Genomic DNA, 17551 nt, shown 5'->3' on the forward strand with positions numbered 1-17551 from the left:
ACACATAATTGCGAGAAATAACTATGAACCCGTTCTATATACCGACCACCTATATCCATTGTATTAGATTTATTATCCAGAAACCGAAGGCCCGATATACGATTTTAATTGCCTGATACAATTATAAAATCACGTGATACCTGATGCTATTGTGCATGTCCTATGAGCACTAGATGTGTTTTTCACGTATGTTATTGATCACTCATCCAATTTCTATTGCATTTCTTGATCAAATGTTCAAGTTATTGGTTTTTTTGTTCTTATTCACGTATGAAATTACATAAAAATCTGCATTTAAATCATTCTTACCATCGAAGTTACGATGAAGTTTTTAATCAAAGTTCCTTATTTGCGCAAACGTAAAATAGGACGCAATAAAAATATATAAATTTGAATTATACCATAACTGTTACAAATCGGCGTGAAGCAGTTGTATATCGCATCTTTTAGCTTTCTTTTTTAGTTGAATTTTTAACATTTTTTTACTTTATTTATAGTCTTATAAAAGACAAGTAATCGTAAGATAAATTTATGATTTTATTTATTTATTGCATAATGATAATAATGATAATAATATAATAGATAACAAAATATTCAATAAAGACTAATTCCCTTTTCTTCTAGAAATTGAATTGCCTTATTGTTATCATTTAAAGCAGCCTTTCTTAACCATTTAATTCCCTCATTTTCGTTCTTTTGAATCTTCAATTTTCCTTTATAATAAATATCACCTAAATTAAATTGTGCGAAATTATTATTTCCTTCAGCAGCTTTAGTGATATACTTTATAAATGTATTTTTGTTATCCTTTTCAGCCAGAACATTTTTAAGAGTAAAAGCATAAAATAATTGAGCATCAGGATGTCCCTCATCAGCAGCTTCTTTAAGTAATTCTCTTCCCTCTTCACGTTCTTTTATACCATCAAGAAATCCGTCCCATAAATAACGACCTTTCCAATATTTTGCTGTAATATTCTCATTTGCTGCATGATATTCAAAACATTCCCACGCTTTTTGATGTTCATGCATTTTATAAGCTTGTATACCCTCATCTAATGGAATTATTTGAACTATTGGACTAATATCTTCATCTGGTAATACCAAATCATAGATTTCTTTTGATCCATCTAAATCCAAGGTTTTATCATCAAGTAAAGCTGGCATATTCTTATCAAACATATAACTAATGGAATTATATAGTCCGTCTAGCATATCAAATGCTTTCAAAAAAGAAATGCGTTCTTGTGGATTATTCTTCCAAACTAGATATAAAAAAAAAGTTAATAAAAGTATTTTATTATATATTATAAAGTCCCGGATGAAAATAATACTTACTGTTAATTATAATTTCTTTATAATTTTCTTGGAGTTTGGAAATTTCTGGAGTGGAATCTCCAAATTTAATTATTTCTCTACCACCTTTAATCACAAAGTCCTTAATTTCGTCTACCCTCAAACTACCATATGGAATTTTTTCAAAAGCAAGTTCCCAAAGCAGAATACCAAAACTAAAAATTTCACATTGTGTTGTATATTTTGCCATAAAGCTGATTAATTTCTCAGGAGCTAACCAACGCACGGCTTCATTATCTTCTTCCTTCAACGTAGTGGTGTTCCCAAAAGTATAACGCGCCAACTTAAAATTATAAATTTTAGGTTCTAGACTTTCTGTTATCAAGATATTTTCACATCTCAGGTCATGATGTAAAATTTCAGCATTTTGTAAAAATAAAAGCCCACGACAAATGTTAAGAGCAAATCGAACCTTATAATGCCATTGAATATCCTTTTTTTCGTATAGTTCTTTCAAAGTTCCATAATGGGCCCATTCAAAAACTCGGACATTATCATCGTCAATTTTTGAGACACCATAAAACCTAAGAATATGTTTGCATTCAGATAATTTTATTAAAATTTCAAGATGCCCTTGCACTTTTGTATCATCTTCGGTCGTTGAATTTGATTTACATGCTACTTCTTGTCCTCTATAAATTCTTTTCACTACATAATTAGGATGTTTTCCACGTTTGTCATCAGATTTTCCTCGTAAGGGGAGTTCTAGATATTTTGAATCAATCTTATTTGCGCCATGAAATGTTTTATCATCAATATGTTTCTTAATATACATTACTTCTTCATAAACTTTGTCAACTTTATTGTCCACTGATTTGAGGTATTTATCAAATTCGATAAAAATTTCCGCTAAAGCTTCTTCATCATCCCTTCTTCGTTCTTCATTATCAACTGTCACAGCAAAATGTAAATCATTCATTGTATTATCATACTTTTCCGTAAGTTTTATGAATTTTTCTTTAACAGAAATTGCTTTTACATATTTTCTAAAACCGTGATATTTTGAAATTTCCTTAGTATATTTTTCAATTTCTTCTAAAACATAAATAAATTTATAAAAAGCATTATAATATGATTCATTACGTAATTCCTTTTCATTTTTTTTTTTTCTAACTTTTAATAACTCCATAGGAACACGAGTTATTTCCACTCGTTCTGCTAGAGCATTGCAGACTTTTTTGTTATATTCTGCCGCTTCACAAATTTCTATTATTTTCGTAATTAAGCTTGAAGCCGTTTGAATTAATGGAATGTATGGACCTATTGCATCTCCTACGATACCGACAGCGTCTTTAACATTATTCATGATGGAAATACTTATAGAAAAATATATATATAATTGAAGAAATTATCTAAAAAGCAGGTATATAAAATAAAAGCCGGCTTTTATTTTTCAAAAAAAAAAAAAATTTTAAAAAAAAAGCGGTTCCACAAACTTTTTCGCCCTAATTTTAAGCGAATATACTTTTCCTTATAAGTCAATCTAGTCACAAAGAAGTTTATTATTTCATTAAAAAAGCGGTTCCACAGACTTTTTCGTCGTTGTGAACCCTGATTTGAGCGAATACACTTATCCTTAAAAGTCTCATGTTTTAATGAATTTTTATTGAATAAGGATATATTTGGTCAAGGGGCGTCCAATAAATTTATGATGATTAAGGATCGGGTACCGGGTACATTTGTAAGATGCAATTGGGAATGATCTTACCACGGTGCGCTGTTAACTATGTAAATCAAAACTATATCAAGTCGCCTAAGATTTTTAATATTTTAGAGTCTAAATTTGATAGACGAAATTTTAATAATAAATTACTACAAAAAAACAGCACATTTTTTTTTAGATGCACAGGTCGAACAATTTCTTCTTTCTCAAATATTTTCACATTTATTAGCTTCTTCAAACTATCTTTACAAAATTACGAAGCTATTTTTTACATTTACTGGCAAATTATTTTTCAATTGGAATTTTAAGTAGTTTTTCTTTTTTGAGGTCTGATTTTTTTTAAGTATTTTATTATTAACACACAAAATGGCCTCGTAACTTTGCTAATAAAGTCATGTTCTTAATCTAATATGCTTTTTTTCTCAAAGTACAGAATAGTTAAAGCCACACATCTAATTGGATGTGAAATATAATACAATGTGTACTTACAAATCATATAAACATCGTTTTCAATTAAAGGAACGAAACAGTCAAAACTCTATTTGTCGTCAGTTAAAAATTTCAAAAGAAAATTTGGCAAGTTAAAGGAAGTGCGAAAACAAAAAAATGAGTCACTTCGGAAAATTCAGCCTCAGCTATTTGGGCCTGATATCGCTTCAATTCTTATGCTTTGCTAAATTAAAAATATTTTTTATATTTAAATTAACATTATTAAATTTAATTATAATATTTGCATTGATAAATTCATTATTGTAACATTGAAATTTTTAACTCATTGTTATTATTAAAAAACCTTAATTAATAATTTTTATTAGAGAAAATTTATTCATCGCACGTGCGATGACATCGCTACCCCATTTTATTTATCACGTGATAAATCCAATTAAAATATAGCACGATTATTGTGTTACAATAAATATAAACAATTTTATAGCTTCGTCGATAGTTTTTTTTCTAACACTCTTTTTAAATAAAAAAAACAACCTGTTTTTTTGCTTAAAAACGCGTTAAAGTTGCTTCTTAACATTTAAAAATACTTTTATGTACTAGTAAAGTAGCTCAAAAACTTTAATTGTTCAATTATCATAAAGAAATTGGGTTACACGGCTCAAGCAGTGATTCGTGAAACATGGAAAATGATAACACTCCACAGGTTAGTCAATTGCGCACATTTTTTTTTTGTGAAATACTACTGAAATACTATTGAAAGTGCTTAAAAAAAATTAATTTGGGGTAAACGGCATATGGTATAGAGTTTTAATAGTGTTAATTTCTTAACAATTAACATCAATAGCATTATTTATTAGTTAGATAGCGTTAAATGTACATTATTTATTAGTTAGGTGACGTTAAATAGCGTTAGATATATATTAATTAACGTCACAAAGCATTATATTATTGCGCATTAATTTATTGGTATTAAATAGCATTACTTTAATGTGCTTAACAGCTAACTTATTTATTAATCTATTAAATAGCAAGAAATTGAAACTGAAGTTGAAATTCCCGTAGAAATTATTCTTGGTTCAGAATTAGAAAGTCTTGACTCTACAAATTATCCTTCATTAACACATCCTATAGAATTATCTGTTAATTCAAAATTTAGTTCGTGGGAAATTGCTGAACATTATCTAAAGGAATATGGAAGGCAAAAGGGATTTGTAGTTAATAAATACCGAGTTGAATATATTCAATTATCAAACTCAACTGTTCAAATTCCCAGAAGAAGAACATTTGCTTGTGAATATGCTGGAAAGTACAAACCTAACTATAAGTCTAAGCAAATTGATCAACAACGTAATAAAGGGTCAAAAAAAACTGATTGTAAATGGCGGGTTCACTTGAGTAAAACTATAAATAATAATTTCATTCATGTAACGTCTATCCATCTTGAACACAACCACAAAATACTTGCTGATAATACACAATTTGCTACAACATTCCGAAAATTTAATCAATCTATAATGAATGAAATTGAACATGCAGTTATACATGGACGTTGTGATGCATATACTATAAGAAATCTATTACAACCATTATTTCCTGACCAGCTTTTTCTTACACAAGATCTTTCAAATGCAATTCAAAAAATTAAACGTGAAAAAAAAATAGCTGGAACAGATGCTTCTCATTTGTTAAAATTTCTCCTTGAACGACAAAAAGAAGAACCTATGATGTTTGTTCAACCTTTAATAAATGCGGATAGTGATAGACTGTGTGGTATATTTTGGATGACGGAAAATCAAATTATTTTGTGGACGCGTTATTCAGATGTTATTTTACACGATAATACCTCTAGAACTAATAGATATAACTGTCCATTATCTCTATTTATACTTGTTGATAATGATGGTAAATCACGTTTAGGAGCACAAGCTTTTTTAAATGATGAAACTCAGGAAAGTTATGAGTGGATTTTACAACAAACGCTAAATGCAACAGGAATTGAACCAAAAGTTATAATCACTGATATGGATCCTGCAATGGATGTGGCATGTCAAACTACGTACAAAAATGCGTATCACATACATTGCATTTGGCATATGACCCAAAATTTACCTAAACGTCTCAAAAATAAACTTGGTGCTGCAGATTTTAAGATATTTTTTCATGATTTTTGGAAAACTCGCAATTCACTATGTGCAGAGGTTTTTGAACAACGATTTCAAGCTTTATTAAATAACTTTCCCAGTGGCAGTGATTATTTACATGACCCAATATATTCAACACGCCATTCATGGGCACGAGCATTTACAAACAGAATATTTACAGCTGGTATACAGTCAACACAGCGTGTGGAGTCAATAAATGCCATTATTCATAAAGTTGTTAATTCTAGCTCTACAATGGCAGAAGTAGCTGAGGCATTAGATTCTCGAATGCAAAAAGAAGAAATAAACAAGAATTTTATAGCATGGAAATACAAATCAACAATATATCATCAGCCATTTGTTGTGGAAAATTTTTTTAGTAACGTTAATAATATAGTTCAAAAATATTTTTCACCAAGAATTGTTGGGGAAATACATAAACAAATGTGCGAATCAATAATTTACAAATGTGAAAAACTAGATATTAAAGATGCATTTGAGTTTATTGAGGATCAACTGGTGAGTAAAAAATTAAAATTATAGTAGAATGATATAATAAATGTTTAACTAGTACTATTATGTATATATTTTTAGGATCAAAATGAAATTCCCGAAAATCAAGAAAGCCAAGGAACGTCAAATGATCAAGAAGAAACCAATAATATTGAAGATTATTACGATTTTCGCCAGACATACTTAAAATCATTGTTAAATTCAGTACCAAAAGAAATGATTAAAGAAGTATGGCGTATCATTCCATATATGGTGCCAAGTTCATATCAGCATATTATTATTCTTAACGATGGAACCCATTTATGTACATGCTTGTTATTGGTTTCATATGGAATTATTTGTCGTCATTATTTTAAATTAATGATTGAAAATCCAAACGCATTATTCCATATAATGCTAATGCCAACAAGATGGCTTCGGATGACGCTTGGAATCACATTGACTCTATTTTTAATGAAGCTTTTATCGGAACATCATCTAAAAATTTAAAGCCAATTCATGATGATAATATTGATCAAAGGATTTATCTTAATCCTAGGCATATTAATCACGTTCAAGAAGTAGAAATTCGTTATTATACACAAAAAAAAGTAGATTATGGTCGAATTATGGGACATTTTAAGAAAGCACTAAACTATTCATTTGATAATAACGATCAAAAAAATTTAGATGATATTATACTAGCTTACATTGCGGAAAAAGAAACTATTATGACTCAATTAGAAAGGGGAAATGTTCTTAAAGACAATAATACAAATAATCAATTAAAGTTGTCTGATGGTCGTACATATGATGTAGATGATATTGGAAATCCATTAAAACGTCAAGGAAAAGGGAGACCTGCTACTAAGCGATTAAAAGCTTGTAATGAACAAAAAAATAAGGCGAGTACGACACAAAAATCACAAAAAGAGAATGTACTATATGAAGAAAATATTGAAAATTCAAATGGGCGTAAATGTGGTTTGTGTCATAAAATGGGTCATTATGCTCCCAAGTGTCCCAATAAGAAAAACGTATAATATTTTAACAATTAAATAAAGTAATAATTTTTACTGTGTATAAATAATAATTTTTTAGTACATGTAAGCTAATTTATTAAGAGTTGAACAATATACAAATACAATTCTGAATTTCTAATATTTAAACTAACCTATAAAGGATATAATCCCACGAAAATCCTTATCATAAAACACTATTCATACCCTTCGTTGATTTATAAAATAGTGTGTTGAATTTCATTTTGTTTATTTCTGTATAAGCAAGGCTGTACGTCTAATCTTTACATTATGTTAATATCTAAATAAAAATTGGGCATTAGTTTGCGAGTTCAGAATTTCATTGCAAATGCACAACCACGACTAAAATATTCATACTTGTTTGTATAAATACCTCTTTCTATACTCCTCTTTCAAACACTTCGGATGCAATAAAAGGTGGCTTATCTATTATATGTGGTCGCACAGATCTGTTGTGCATTTATTCCAAAATAAATCTCAAAAATATCAAGTGTTTCCTGATGAAAAGTTTTGCCATTATCATATAAAAGAAAAGCAAAAACTAATTCTTTAAATTGAAGTATAAAAACGTATATACTTTTAATAAAAAAAAAGAATTTGTTTGATTGCTACTTGATTAAACTAATGAATTATATAAGAAAAATGATTAAAATCCAAGTTAATTTAAGTTATTAAAATTGATGAATAAAGAGAAATTTTACCTTCTTAAGCCACTGAAAAACACATCTAGATTCTTTAAAAGCAAAATCCATTAAAGATATTTGACAGAATTGCGTATCTTAGGAAATTCTTGCTATTTAATAGATTAATAAATAAGTTAGCTGTTGAGCACAATAAAGTAATACTATTTAACACCAATAAACTAATGCGCAATAATATAATGCTTTGTGACGTTAATTAATATACATCTAACGCTATTTAACGTCACCTAACTAATAAATAATGTACATTTAACGCTATCTAACATCACCTAACTAATAAATAATGCTATTGACGTTAATTGTTAAGAAATTAACGCTATTAAAACTCCAAATTAATTTTTTTAAGCACTTTCAATAGTATTTCAGTAGTATTTCACAAAAAAAAAATGTGCGCAATTGACTAACCTGTGGAGTGTTATCATTTTCCATGTTTCACGAATCACTGCTTGAGCCGTGTAACCCAATTTCTTTATGATAATTGAACAATTAAAGTTTTTGAACTACTTTACTAGTACATAAAAGTATTTTTAAATGTTAAGAAGCAACTTTAACGCGTTTTTAAGCAAAAAAACAGGTTGTTTTTTTTATTTAAAAAGAGTGTTAGAAAAAAAAACTATCGACGAAGCTATAAAATTGTTTATATTTATTGTAACACAATAATCGTGCTATATTTTAATTGGATTTATCACGTGATAAATAAAATGGGGGGTAGCGATGTCATCGCACGTGCGATGAATAAATTTTCTCTTTTTATTATATAACTTGATATAGTTTGATTTACAGCACGTCACCACCTCGTGTCTAAAGCGTGGTTCGATCACGTGACCAAATTAACCAGTACAATTTTGATTGGTTTATTTTTGTGGCTGAAGCAAGATTATTTTAACATAAATTTTGGAAATTTTTTTAATCGAATCAATGAAAAATTACATAAAATATAGAAATTTTATTTGATTATATATCCTGGTAAAAAAATTTTTATTGATTCATTTTTCTAATTTTCATGCCATCTGATTATTTAAAACAGGTTCTATACAATTTTTTAATTCTCTAATAAATGTACCAGTTTGTTCTATATTACCTGTCTCTTCTACTCTCCAATACATATCACGAACTCTTTCCATTAATTCACTTACAGCTAACCGTCTGTTCTCTGTTGCTTTTTCAGCTTCAGTCATCCTAGGCACCTCCAAATCAACCAACCCACGAGAAATATATATGTCAAATCCAGCTTCATCAAACATTCGCTGAAATTTCTCCCATACATCAGATGTTAAGAGTTTTGTAACGCCATACGCATGTTCATGGAATATATGATGGCAAGGTAATAAGTACCGATGAAAAAACAAGCAATAACAATGTAAAGAGGTAAGACCTGGTGCTGATTTTCCTTTTTCCATTCATGCACAAAACTCACTAATGAGCATTTGTTAAACAGGAAACGGAAATTTGTGAATTTCTTGAAGAATATCATCATCAACACCAACAGCTGAAATTCTTTTAACACGAAATTCATAAGCAACATGCTCTGAGTCAGAACATTTTTTCTTATCAAGTTCGACTATCTTATGACATGCACCTATTGGAATTTTGATTAGATGTAGTTATGAAAATCATAAACAAAAATATATACCAATTAAACCATGTTGCGGGGAGGTTAGACTCTTTAATTCACTGTGATACGACTCTAAGGCATTTGTTGAGGTCACCTGTAAAAGAAGAGGAAAATGTTGTCGTGCCCAGAGTGCCCACTGATGTATATTTTTTGTGTAATTTCTAGTGATGTAATTTTTGATGGTCGTAATTGAGCATTCATTGATAGCTTGTTGGACAAGATCTTCACAGCCGATCTTAGTTCTTTTGTGCATAGCATGAATCATCTTTTGTCGCATTTTTTTATCATAAATTTTATTCATCCAGGTTCGCATGATATGTACTGTGCAAAAAATAACATCACAATCTTGTTCACCATTTTTAAGACCCGGAAAAGCCATCCTGATGCTATTAGATTCTATGTTACTTTGGTCAGAGAGAAAATATCTTGGGCTCCAGTGGCGTGCAAATCGTCTAACAATTTTTAAACCTTCCGCGATGGTAACACTATCTTCCTTACTTACAAAGACAACATTCCAACACCCATAATAATCACGAATATATAAGGTGAATAAGCGGCAATCATACCTATTAGTTTTGTGTGTGGAGTCTATAAGAGTTAACCAGCCATGTTGCTCAAGATTTTTGAGCTGTTTGGGATGCATGAAAACAAAACCATAGGTAGATAGGTGGGAGATTTCATAATACTCGACCAAATATTCTTGATTTTTTAAGAAAAAAATAGAATCCTGGATATCTAACTTTAGATCAGAATTACCAACAAGATGTGCATCAAGAGCCCACGTACTTTATACTTGATATTTGTAACTTCCTTCCGTCTCAATTCTTTTACACTTTCTCCTAAATCCAACTTTTCAGTTGCGTATTCCTTCACTGCATTAACAATTTCTGGTGGTCGATAATTCTTTATGGCTTCTTGCATAACTAAATTCTGAACAGTCTGTGAGCGCTTAAGCTTTTCACTCTCCTCCAAAGTATGTGAATGATCAGGCGAGTCTTTAAATCGTTCTATTAGTACTTTCTGTTCAGAAGCATAACGGTAAACTTTGATTTTTGCGAAACACAAGTTAGCCGATCTGATTTTTGTTACACGACGTTTTTCCTGTGAAATTTCCTCCTTTCGAGTACTTGATTTCTTAGGTTTATTAAATCGACAAATAAAAACTTCCCACAAATTACCATTAACATTATTTTTATGGCTAAAATTAGTCCATATATTTGATACAAGAGGCCACCACTCTTTATCAAATTCTTCTATTGAAAGCTCAAGTGGTTGTTCAACATTAAAAAGAAGATTACGCTTTTGATTAGGGGTTGGAGCTTCAGATACGGGTATGTTTATTATATTAGAAGCAAACGGCGTCATTGATTATTTTTAGTGGGTTAATAATAAACGAAAGTGTTTTTAAAAAAAATTTTCAAAGAAAAAAAAAACTAAAGGAAAGAAGTCTATATTAAATTTATTTCGTTAATAAATATTCGCTAGCAAATGTAATATAGGTGAGATTTTTTTTCTTAGACTTTCTGTCATTTAATAGCAAAAAACATGGAAGTCTTTAGCAACTACATAGAGAGGACCCCGGATAATTATAATAAAGGTCATATGCAAAAAAAGTATATAATTTTGCGTTTTTAATGGAAAGGTCATATGAAAAAACGGGTATTTTAAGAAAATGTTACATGCCAAAATAGAGTACCACCAAATTAGGTCACAGTAAAAAAAGTATATAATTTTAGACAAAATTTTAAGGTCACATGTAATTTTTCTAATAAAAGCGTATATTTTAGGATTATCATATGCAGTGTTACATCAATTTTCAATATAATTATATAAATAACGAGAAAAATCCATCTTTTACTTTGTGATAAATTTACCGCAATGTAATAAATTTATCAAATTTACTTTATATTATCCATGATAAACTTACCAGGAATTCAATATGTTTTACCATTTATTACTTTTAAAATGTTAAGACACATACGCGTCTTAACTTTATCTTTTACGTTATTATATATCAATATCAACACAAAATGAATAGTAAAAATCTTGAACAACTTTTAAACATTAATAAATTTCTCTCTACAACTCCTCCTCCTAATATTCATTCTGTTCAAGATTATGTTTCAACTATTAATATATCCGGTATCTTTTCTATTACTTTTGACACTCCTCACGAAACTCTTCCTCCATTAACAAATATTGATAATACTGCTGAAAAAATCCTCCATTTGCAATATCCACATTTAACTTCTGCAGCTGTATTTTCTAATGGAGATTGTTTATTAAATTCTATATCTCTAATTTTTAATGCAAACCAAATGTTAGCATTACAATTTAGACTAGCTATGGTTGTAGAATTGATGAAATTTTCAAATTTTTATCTTAGTCAAAAAATTTTTGAACAAGATTATTATTTTTCCGATATAGCTTTAAATTCAGCCAAAAATTCAGATATGCCGACTACATATAATAAAGAAAGAGAATATATTAGTGAAATTGCTTATATATCTAAGCCACATCAGTTTTGTTCAATTATCGGATTATATGGCTTAGCATCAGTAATTCAAAGACCGATAATGTCAATATATCCTCCAACTGTTTCTCAACTAATTAGTTCATTGTATAATAAATTAATTGAACCACGAATTAAAGCTTATGATGAACCTATTATGATAATGTGGACACCATCAAGTGGAAAGTGGAATATTAATGATCCTTTACCACAAACAGATCATTTTGTTCCAATCTTCAAAAGAAATTCACCACCTTCACCTGATCAAAAATATTGATATTGAAATGCGTGATGTTCAATCTGATGAAAATGAAAATATACCTTTCAATATTCTTGAATCAGAAAAATGTATGAGTGATGGTTCTGATATAGTGGAATTTAACTCAAATGTTGATGATAATGATGGTGAATCATCATCATCATCGTATACTACTAATAATGAAAAAAATGTTAGGAAAAAGCAAACGCGAAATAGTCAAAAGCGAATAACGAAACTTGATCATATTAAAGTAAGTATCAGAATTCAAGATAATTAATCTATTCATAGTTAATTTATGATGCTAATAATTATTCAATTTTTTTTTATTAATTAGGATAAAAGATTACAAAATCATCCGAAAGTTAATAAGATTATTACTCGCAATGAAGTTCAATGTAAATGTGGAAAGATAATCAGATTGCATCGAGCTTATAATTCAAGAAATTTAGAAAAACATAGTAAAACTAGTAACTGTTTATTAACAGAAGGAATACGTCCACTCACAAGTTATTTTGTAAATTCTACAAAATCTCACCAAATTTCATGTATTGGATTGAGAGACGAGAAGCACTTAGAATATTTACAAAGAATTGGTGGAATTATACATTATGGTGGTGCACCACGTGTTGAAGTATTGGCAAAAGAATTATTTCCAATAAAATTTGACAAAAATTTTAGTTGGAAAAGGTTGACAAATAATGAAAAAATCAAATTAGAGAATGAGTTAGTTGCAAGGGCAAAATGGCGCAACGATTTTAATTCTAATTGTATTCGAAGTGTAAAATGTAAAATTACAACAACAAACAAAGGAAGAATTTGTAAAAAATGTATGAAGTTAAATAGTAACAAAATTTTAATGGTATTTATTAAAATTATAAATAATGAAAATTATTAAATTTAATTTTATATTAATTACATTACATATTATATTATTAGAATGCAATTGAACGGCCAATTCCAAAAATAGAGAATCGAAAATTTACACCAAAATTTATAATTAAAAAAAATCCGATCTTCAAATACTTAAATGACTCTAATCTGAATGAACTTTATTATTCAGTAGATTCAAAGCAAGACTCATTTTGGCCAATATTAGCAGAAAAAGGACGGCAAGGAGTATTCAAAAATAAAAAAGTTTTTGAAGGACTTTGTAAAGTTATGCTGGAAATAGCTAATCGTGAACAAAATAATAAAGGAAATCAAAATTTGCAATATACCGAAAACTTTGCAAATTTTACAACTATTTTGGCATCATTGGGAACAAGAGGATATGAACTGTTTAAGTAAAATTTAGCTGGACGTACACTTCGTAATATTAGGTAATTGTGCTTATTTTTGCAAATATAATACAATTTTATTCTGTATTATCATCTAACAATGTTTTATTATAAGATTACATCATGCACAATCAGACGATGCAATTATTAATACAGAACTTTGTTATGAGAATATGGTGCGATTTAAAAAATTTGCCGATTCATTAAATTACAATGGCCCAGTTGCTGCTATGACAGATAACACTAAATTAAAAGAACGTCTTAGTTATTCAGCAACTTTAGGCTGTGTTATTGGATCAACTTTATCAACTTCAGAAACAAAAGCATCAAATTATAAAGAAATCATTGCAATTATTGCCCTATAAAAAATATATATACAGTTAGTATACTGTATTTTCGTATTTTGTGAACAGTATATTTATAGTATTATTACCGTATAATTACAGTATTTTCACATACTGTATATATTCGGTATTCTGCACACCGTATCATATATACGGTTTGCATACAGTATATTTTTCCAGTTTCACCCGTATGTTTTATACTTGTAAACAGTAGAAAAACTGTATGTTTTATACTAATAAACAGTATATTGTTTTATATTTTATATTGCGAACAGTATACTTTTCCAGGATAAACTGTATATTTTATACTGATAAACAGTACTTTTTCCAGTTTAAACTGCATATTTTGTACTGATAAATAGTATATATTATTCAATTAAATCGTATATTTTATATTTGCAAACAGAATTTAAAATGCATTTATAATCAATAAAATTTTTATTAAATAATATTAAATATACAAATATATTTTTATAAATAATATAAATAAAAAACTAGTATAAAATAATATACTATTTGTAAAAAAAATAATATTAGCAAAATATAAACAAAAAAAAAGAAATTTAATTAGTAATATTATCATTATTTTAAATATAAAAAAGGAATAATAAAAGGTTAGTAAAAAAAAAAAAAATTTAATTAGTAATATTATCATTATTTTAAATATAAAAAAGAAATAATAAAAAGTTAGTAATATTATTAATATATTAGTTAGATATAAAAAAGTAATAAAACGATAGTAGTAATGTTAATAATATATTAAAAAAATTAAATAAAATACATAAAAGTAAAAAAAAATATAATTAATATATGTTAACATATAATATTAATATAAAAATAAAAACATAAAACGGTGTACATATAGTTGTTTAATTAATATTGTTAAAATTCACCATTACAATTCCAGAGAGATATTAGTGAAAGTAATTGTTAATTGATATACGTGCATATCACTTTTTGTATAATTAGTAGTTTGGTACAAATATATATATTATATATTATCAAAATAAGTTTTTTATTTAATTTTTATTATTATATGTTAAAATAATTTTGGTATTCATTTTTATTGTCTTTTTTTTTCTAAAAAAAAAGAAGAGAAAAGAATATTTTTAAAAAAATAAACAAAAAATAAACAATAACGTGTTATTAATGCATGTGATCAGCGATCAGCTGAATTTTAATTGGTTAAATGTAGAAATGCGAAAATTAAAAAGCAGAAGTATTTTTTTTAAAATTTAAATCATACAGATTGTTTTTAAAGTTTAATTAGTAATTTAAAAGTTCTTTTTTTTAATAAGAAAATTTGTAAAAATTTTTCTTAATACTGCTTAATTTTTAAATTAAAGCCTTAATACTAAATTAGCTAAATTAGAATTAAGAAAAATTTGTGAGAATTTTCTTTGATACTGCTTAATTTTTAAATTAAAGCTTTAATATTAAATTAGTTAAATTAGAATTAAGCAGTATTAAGAAAAATTCGCAAGAATTTTCCTTGATACTGCTTAATTTTTAAATTAAAGCCTTAATACTACTAAATTAGTTAAATTAGAATTAACATATGGACTGATTTATGGAATTAAGTTTTTATATTCAAAAAACTAACTTTATTAAGAAAATGCTAATACAATTTACATGAAAATGATAGATTCACACCGCTGATATAAATAAAATTGATTTGATTATATTATTTTTTGATTTTTTTAATAATATCATTAAAATTAAAAAATTTAAATATAATTGTCATGACAAAATATTGAATAACTTAACGTGTATGTGTGCTAGACGAATGAATTTTATATTCATTAGAAAGAGGTAATCAAGAGCTATCCATAAACCAAATATCACATGAATTGGATCACAAGTTGCTGAATAATTACGTTCAATATATTTATTTTTAACCTTTGACTTTGATCGTTAATATCTTCACATCTAGTAATTCGATTTGAATAATCTTTTTTCGTTCAGGTAGAGTAGATTCTGGGCTTTCATATGAATATAAATATATGTGTTTAGCATACATATACGCCGAGATATTAACGATTTTGTTAATTGAATAAAACTCTGACACAAAAATTTTTAAAATTATAATTCTTACCAAAAGATGATCTTTACAGGTATTATTGGGCTCTTTTTACTTTACTTAACAAGTTTTTATTTGCCATTTCTGTTTTAAATTGAATAAATTAATAAAATCAATTTTAAAAAGTAATTAACAAGTAGAATAAAATTAGTATAGTAAAAAACAAAAAAAAACATCTCAAAAACTCTAAATCATAACTCACATTTTTATTTTGTATATATTTTTACTAAAAAAAAGAAGGAAATAAGGTTAAAAATAAATGAAAAAAGATTTTTCTTATTAATAAAAATTATTAATATTTGTTTTCTTACTTACTGATTAAAAAAAACCTGCTATATATGCCTATAAACTTTTCTAAGTCACCTAACAACAAAAATCTGATTGAAAAGTGATTGAAAAGTGATTGAAAAAGAAAGTAGTTGCCATTGTTATTTTTGAATAAACGTTAAAAATTTTTTTTATTTTTTGATAGATTTAGATCATCTGATTATGTAACACATACAATTTAAGCTTGTGAAACATAATTCTTGTTAAAATGTGCAAATCTTTATGTTTGGCTAATTTCACGAATTGGCAGATATAAGCAGTATTAAGAAAAATTCGCAAGAATTTTCCTTGATACTGCTTAATTTTTAAATCAAAGCCTTAATACTAAATTAGTTAAATTAAAATTAAGCACAATAAGCAGTATTAAGAAAAATTCGCAAGAATTTTCCTTGATACTGCTTAATTTTTAAATTAAAGCCTTAATACTAAATTAGTTAAATTAGAATTAAGCAGTATTAAGAAAAATTCGCAAGAATTTTCCTTGATACTGCTTAATTTTTAAATTAAAGCCTTAATACTAAATTAGTTAAATTAGAATTAAGCAGTATTAAGAAAAATTCGCAAAGAATTTTCCTTGATACTGCTTAATTTTTAAATTAAAGCCTTAATACTAAATTAGTTAAATTAGAATTAAGCACAATAAGCAGTATTAAGAAAAATTCGCAAGAATTTTCCTTGATACTGCTTAATTTTTAAATTAAAGCCTTAATACTAAATTAGTTAAATTAGAATTAAGCAGTATTAAGAAAAATTCGCAAGAATTTTCCTTGATACTGCTTAATTTTTAAATTAAAACCTTAATACTAAATTAATTAAATTAGAATTAAGTAGTATTAAGAAAAATTCATGAGAATTTTCCTTAATACTGCTTAATTTTTAAATTATAATTTATAAAAATGATTCATAATTGAGTTTTGAATTTAGTATTATCAATCGGACTTTGAACTTAAAAATTAAACAGTATTAACAAAAATTCTTGTGAATTTTTTAATAATTGTGATTTTACATCAGTGAATTTTTGGGTAGTACATATTAGCAGATACTAGTATTGTTTGATGCTTTAAAGTGTAGAAAAACTTACTCTATCACACGTCAAATAAATAAAAAATTGGCTGATTTTAGCTATATTTGTCCGATTTGTGACTTTTTACAGCTGTATTACCAATTCTTAACCACATTTTTCAGTTTTTTCACTATACAAAAAAATTGTATATACATTATGAAATATATATTTTTATAAAAAATTATATTGTAATATTGAATTAAAATTTAAAAAATATTTTATTAAGCAATATTA

At 27.0% G+C, this 17551-nt stretch overlaps 3 protein-coding genes across 3 annotated transcripts; 2 read left to right on the forward strand and 1 right to left on the reverse strand.

Moving 5' to 3' along the window:
* Positions 1 to 495: 495 nt before the first annotated feature.
* On the reverse strand, positions 496 to 2739 carry OCT59_001065 (uncharacterized protein). The gene is made up of 2 exons (XM_025319658.2): positions 1336 to 2739; positions 496 to 1262 (listed from the first exon to the last, which is right to left on the reverse strand). The coding sequence occupies exons 1-2, from the start codon at positions 2657 to 2659 to the stop codon at positions 595 to 597; spliced, it is 1992 nt and encodes a 663-aa protein (XP_025173310.2). The 5' UTR covers positions 2660 to 2739; the 3' UTR covers positions 496 to 594.
* An 8746-nt stretch (positions 2740 to 11485) lies between these two features.
* On the forward strand, positions 11486 to 12244 carry OCT59_001066 (uncharacterized protein; the record flags this gene model as incomplete). The annotated part of the gene is made up of 1 exon (XM_066139288.1): positions 11486 to 12244. The coding sequence occupies one exon, from the start codon at positions 11486 to 11488 to the stop codon at positions 12242 to 12244; it is 759 nt and encodes a 252-aa protein (XP_065988705.1).
* A 73-nt stretch (positions 12245 to 12317) lies between these two features.
* Positions 12318 to 13121, forward strand: OCT59_001067 (uncharacterized protein; the record flags this gene model as incomplete). Its single annotated transcript, XM_025311279.2, has 2 exons — positions 12318 to 12476; positions 12561 to 13121. The coding sequence occupies 2 exons, from the start codon at positions 12318 to 12320 to the stop codon at positions 13119 to 13121; spliced, it is 720 nt and encodes a 239-aa protein (XP_025173312.2).
* Between the last annotated feature and the right edge of the window lie 4430 nt (positions 13122 to 17551).

Source organism: Rhizophagus irregularis, chromosome 1, assembly GCF_026210795.1.
Source record: "Rhizophagus irregularis chromosome 1, complete sequence".
NCBI classification, from domain to species: Eukaryota; Fungi; Glomeromycota; class Glomeromycetes; order Glomerales; family Glomeraceae; genus Rhizophagus; species Rhizophagus irregularis.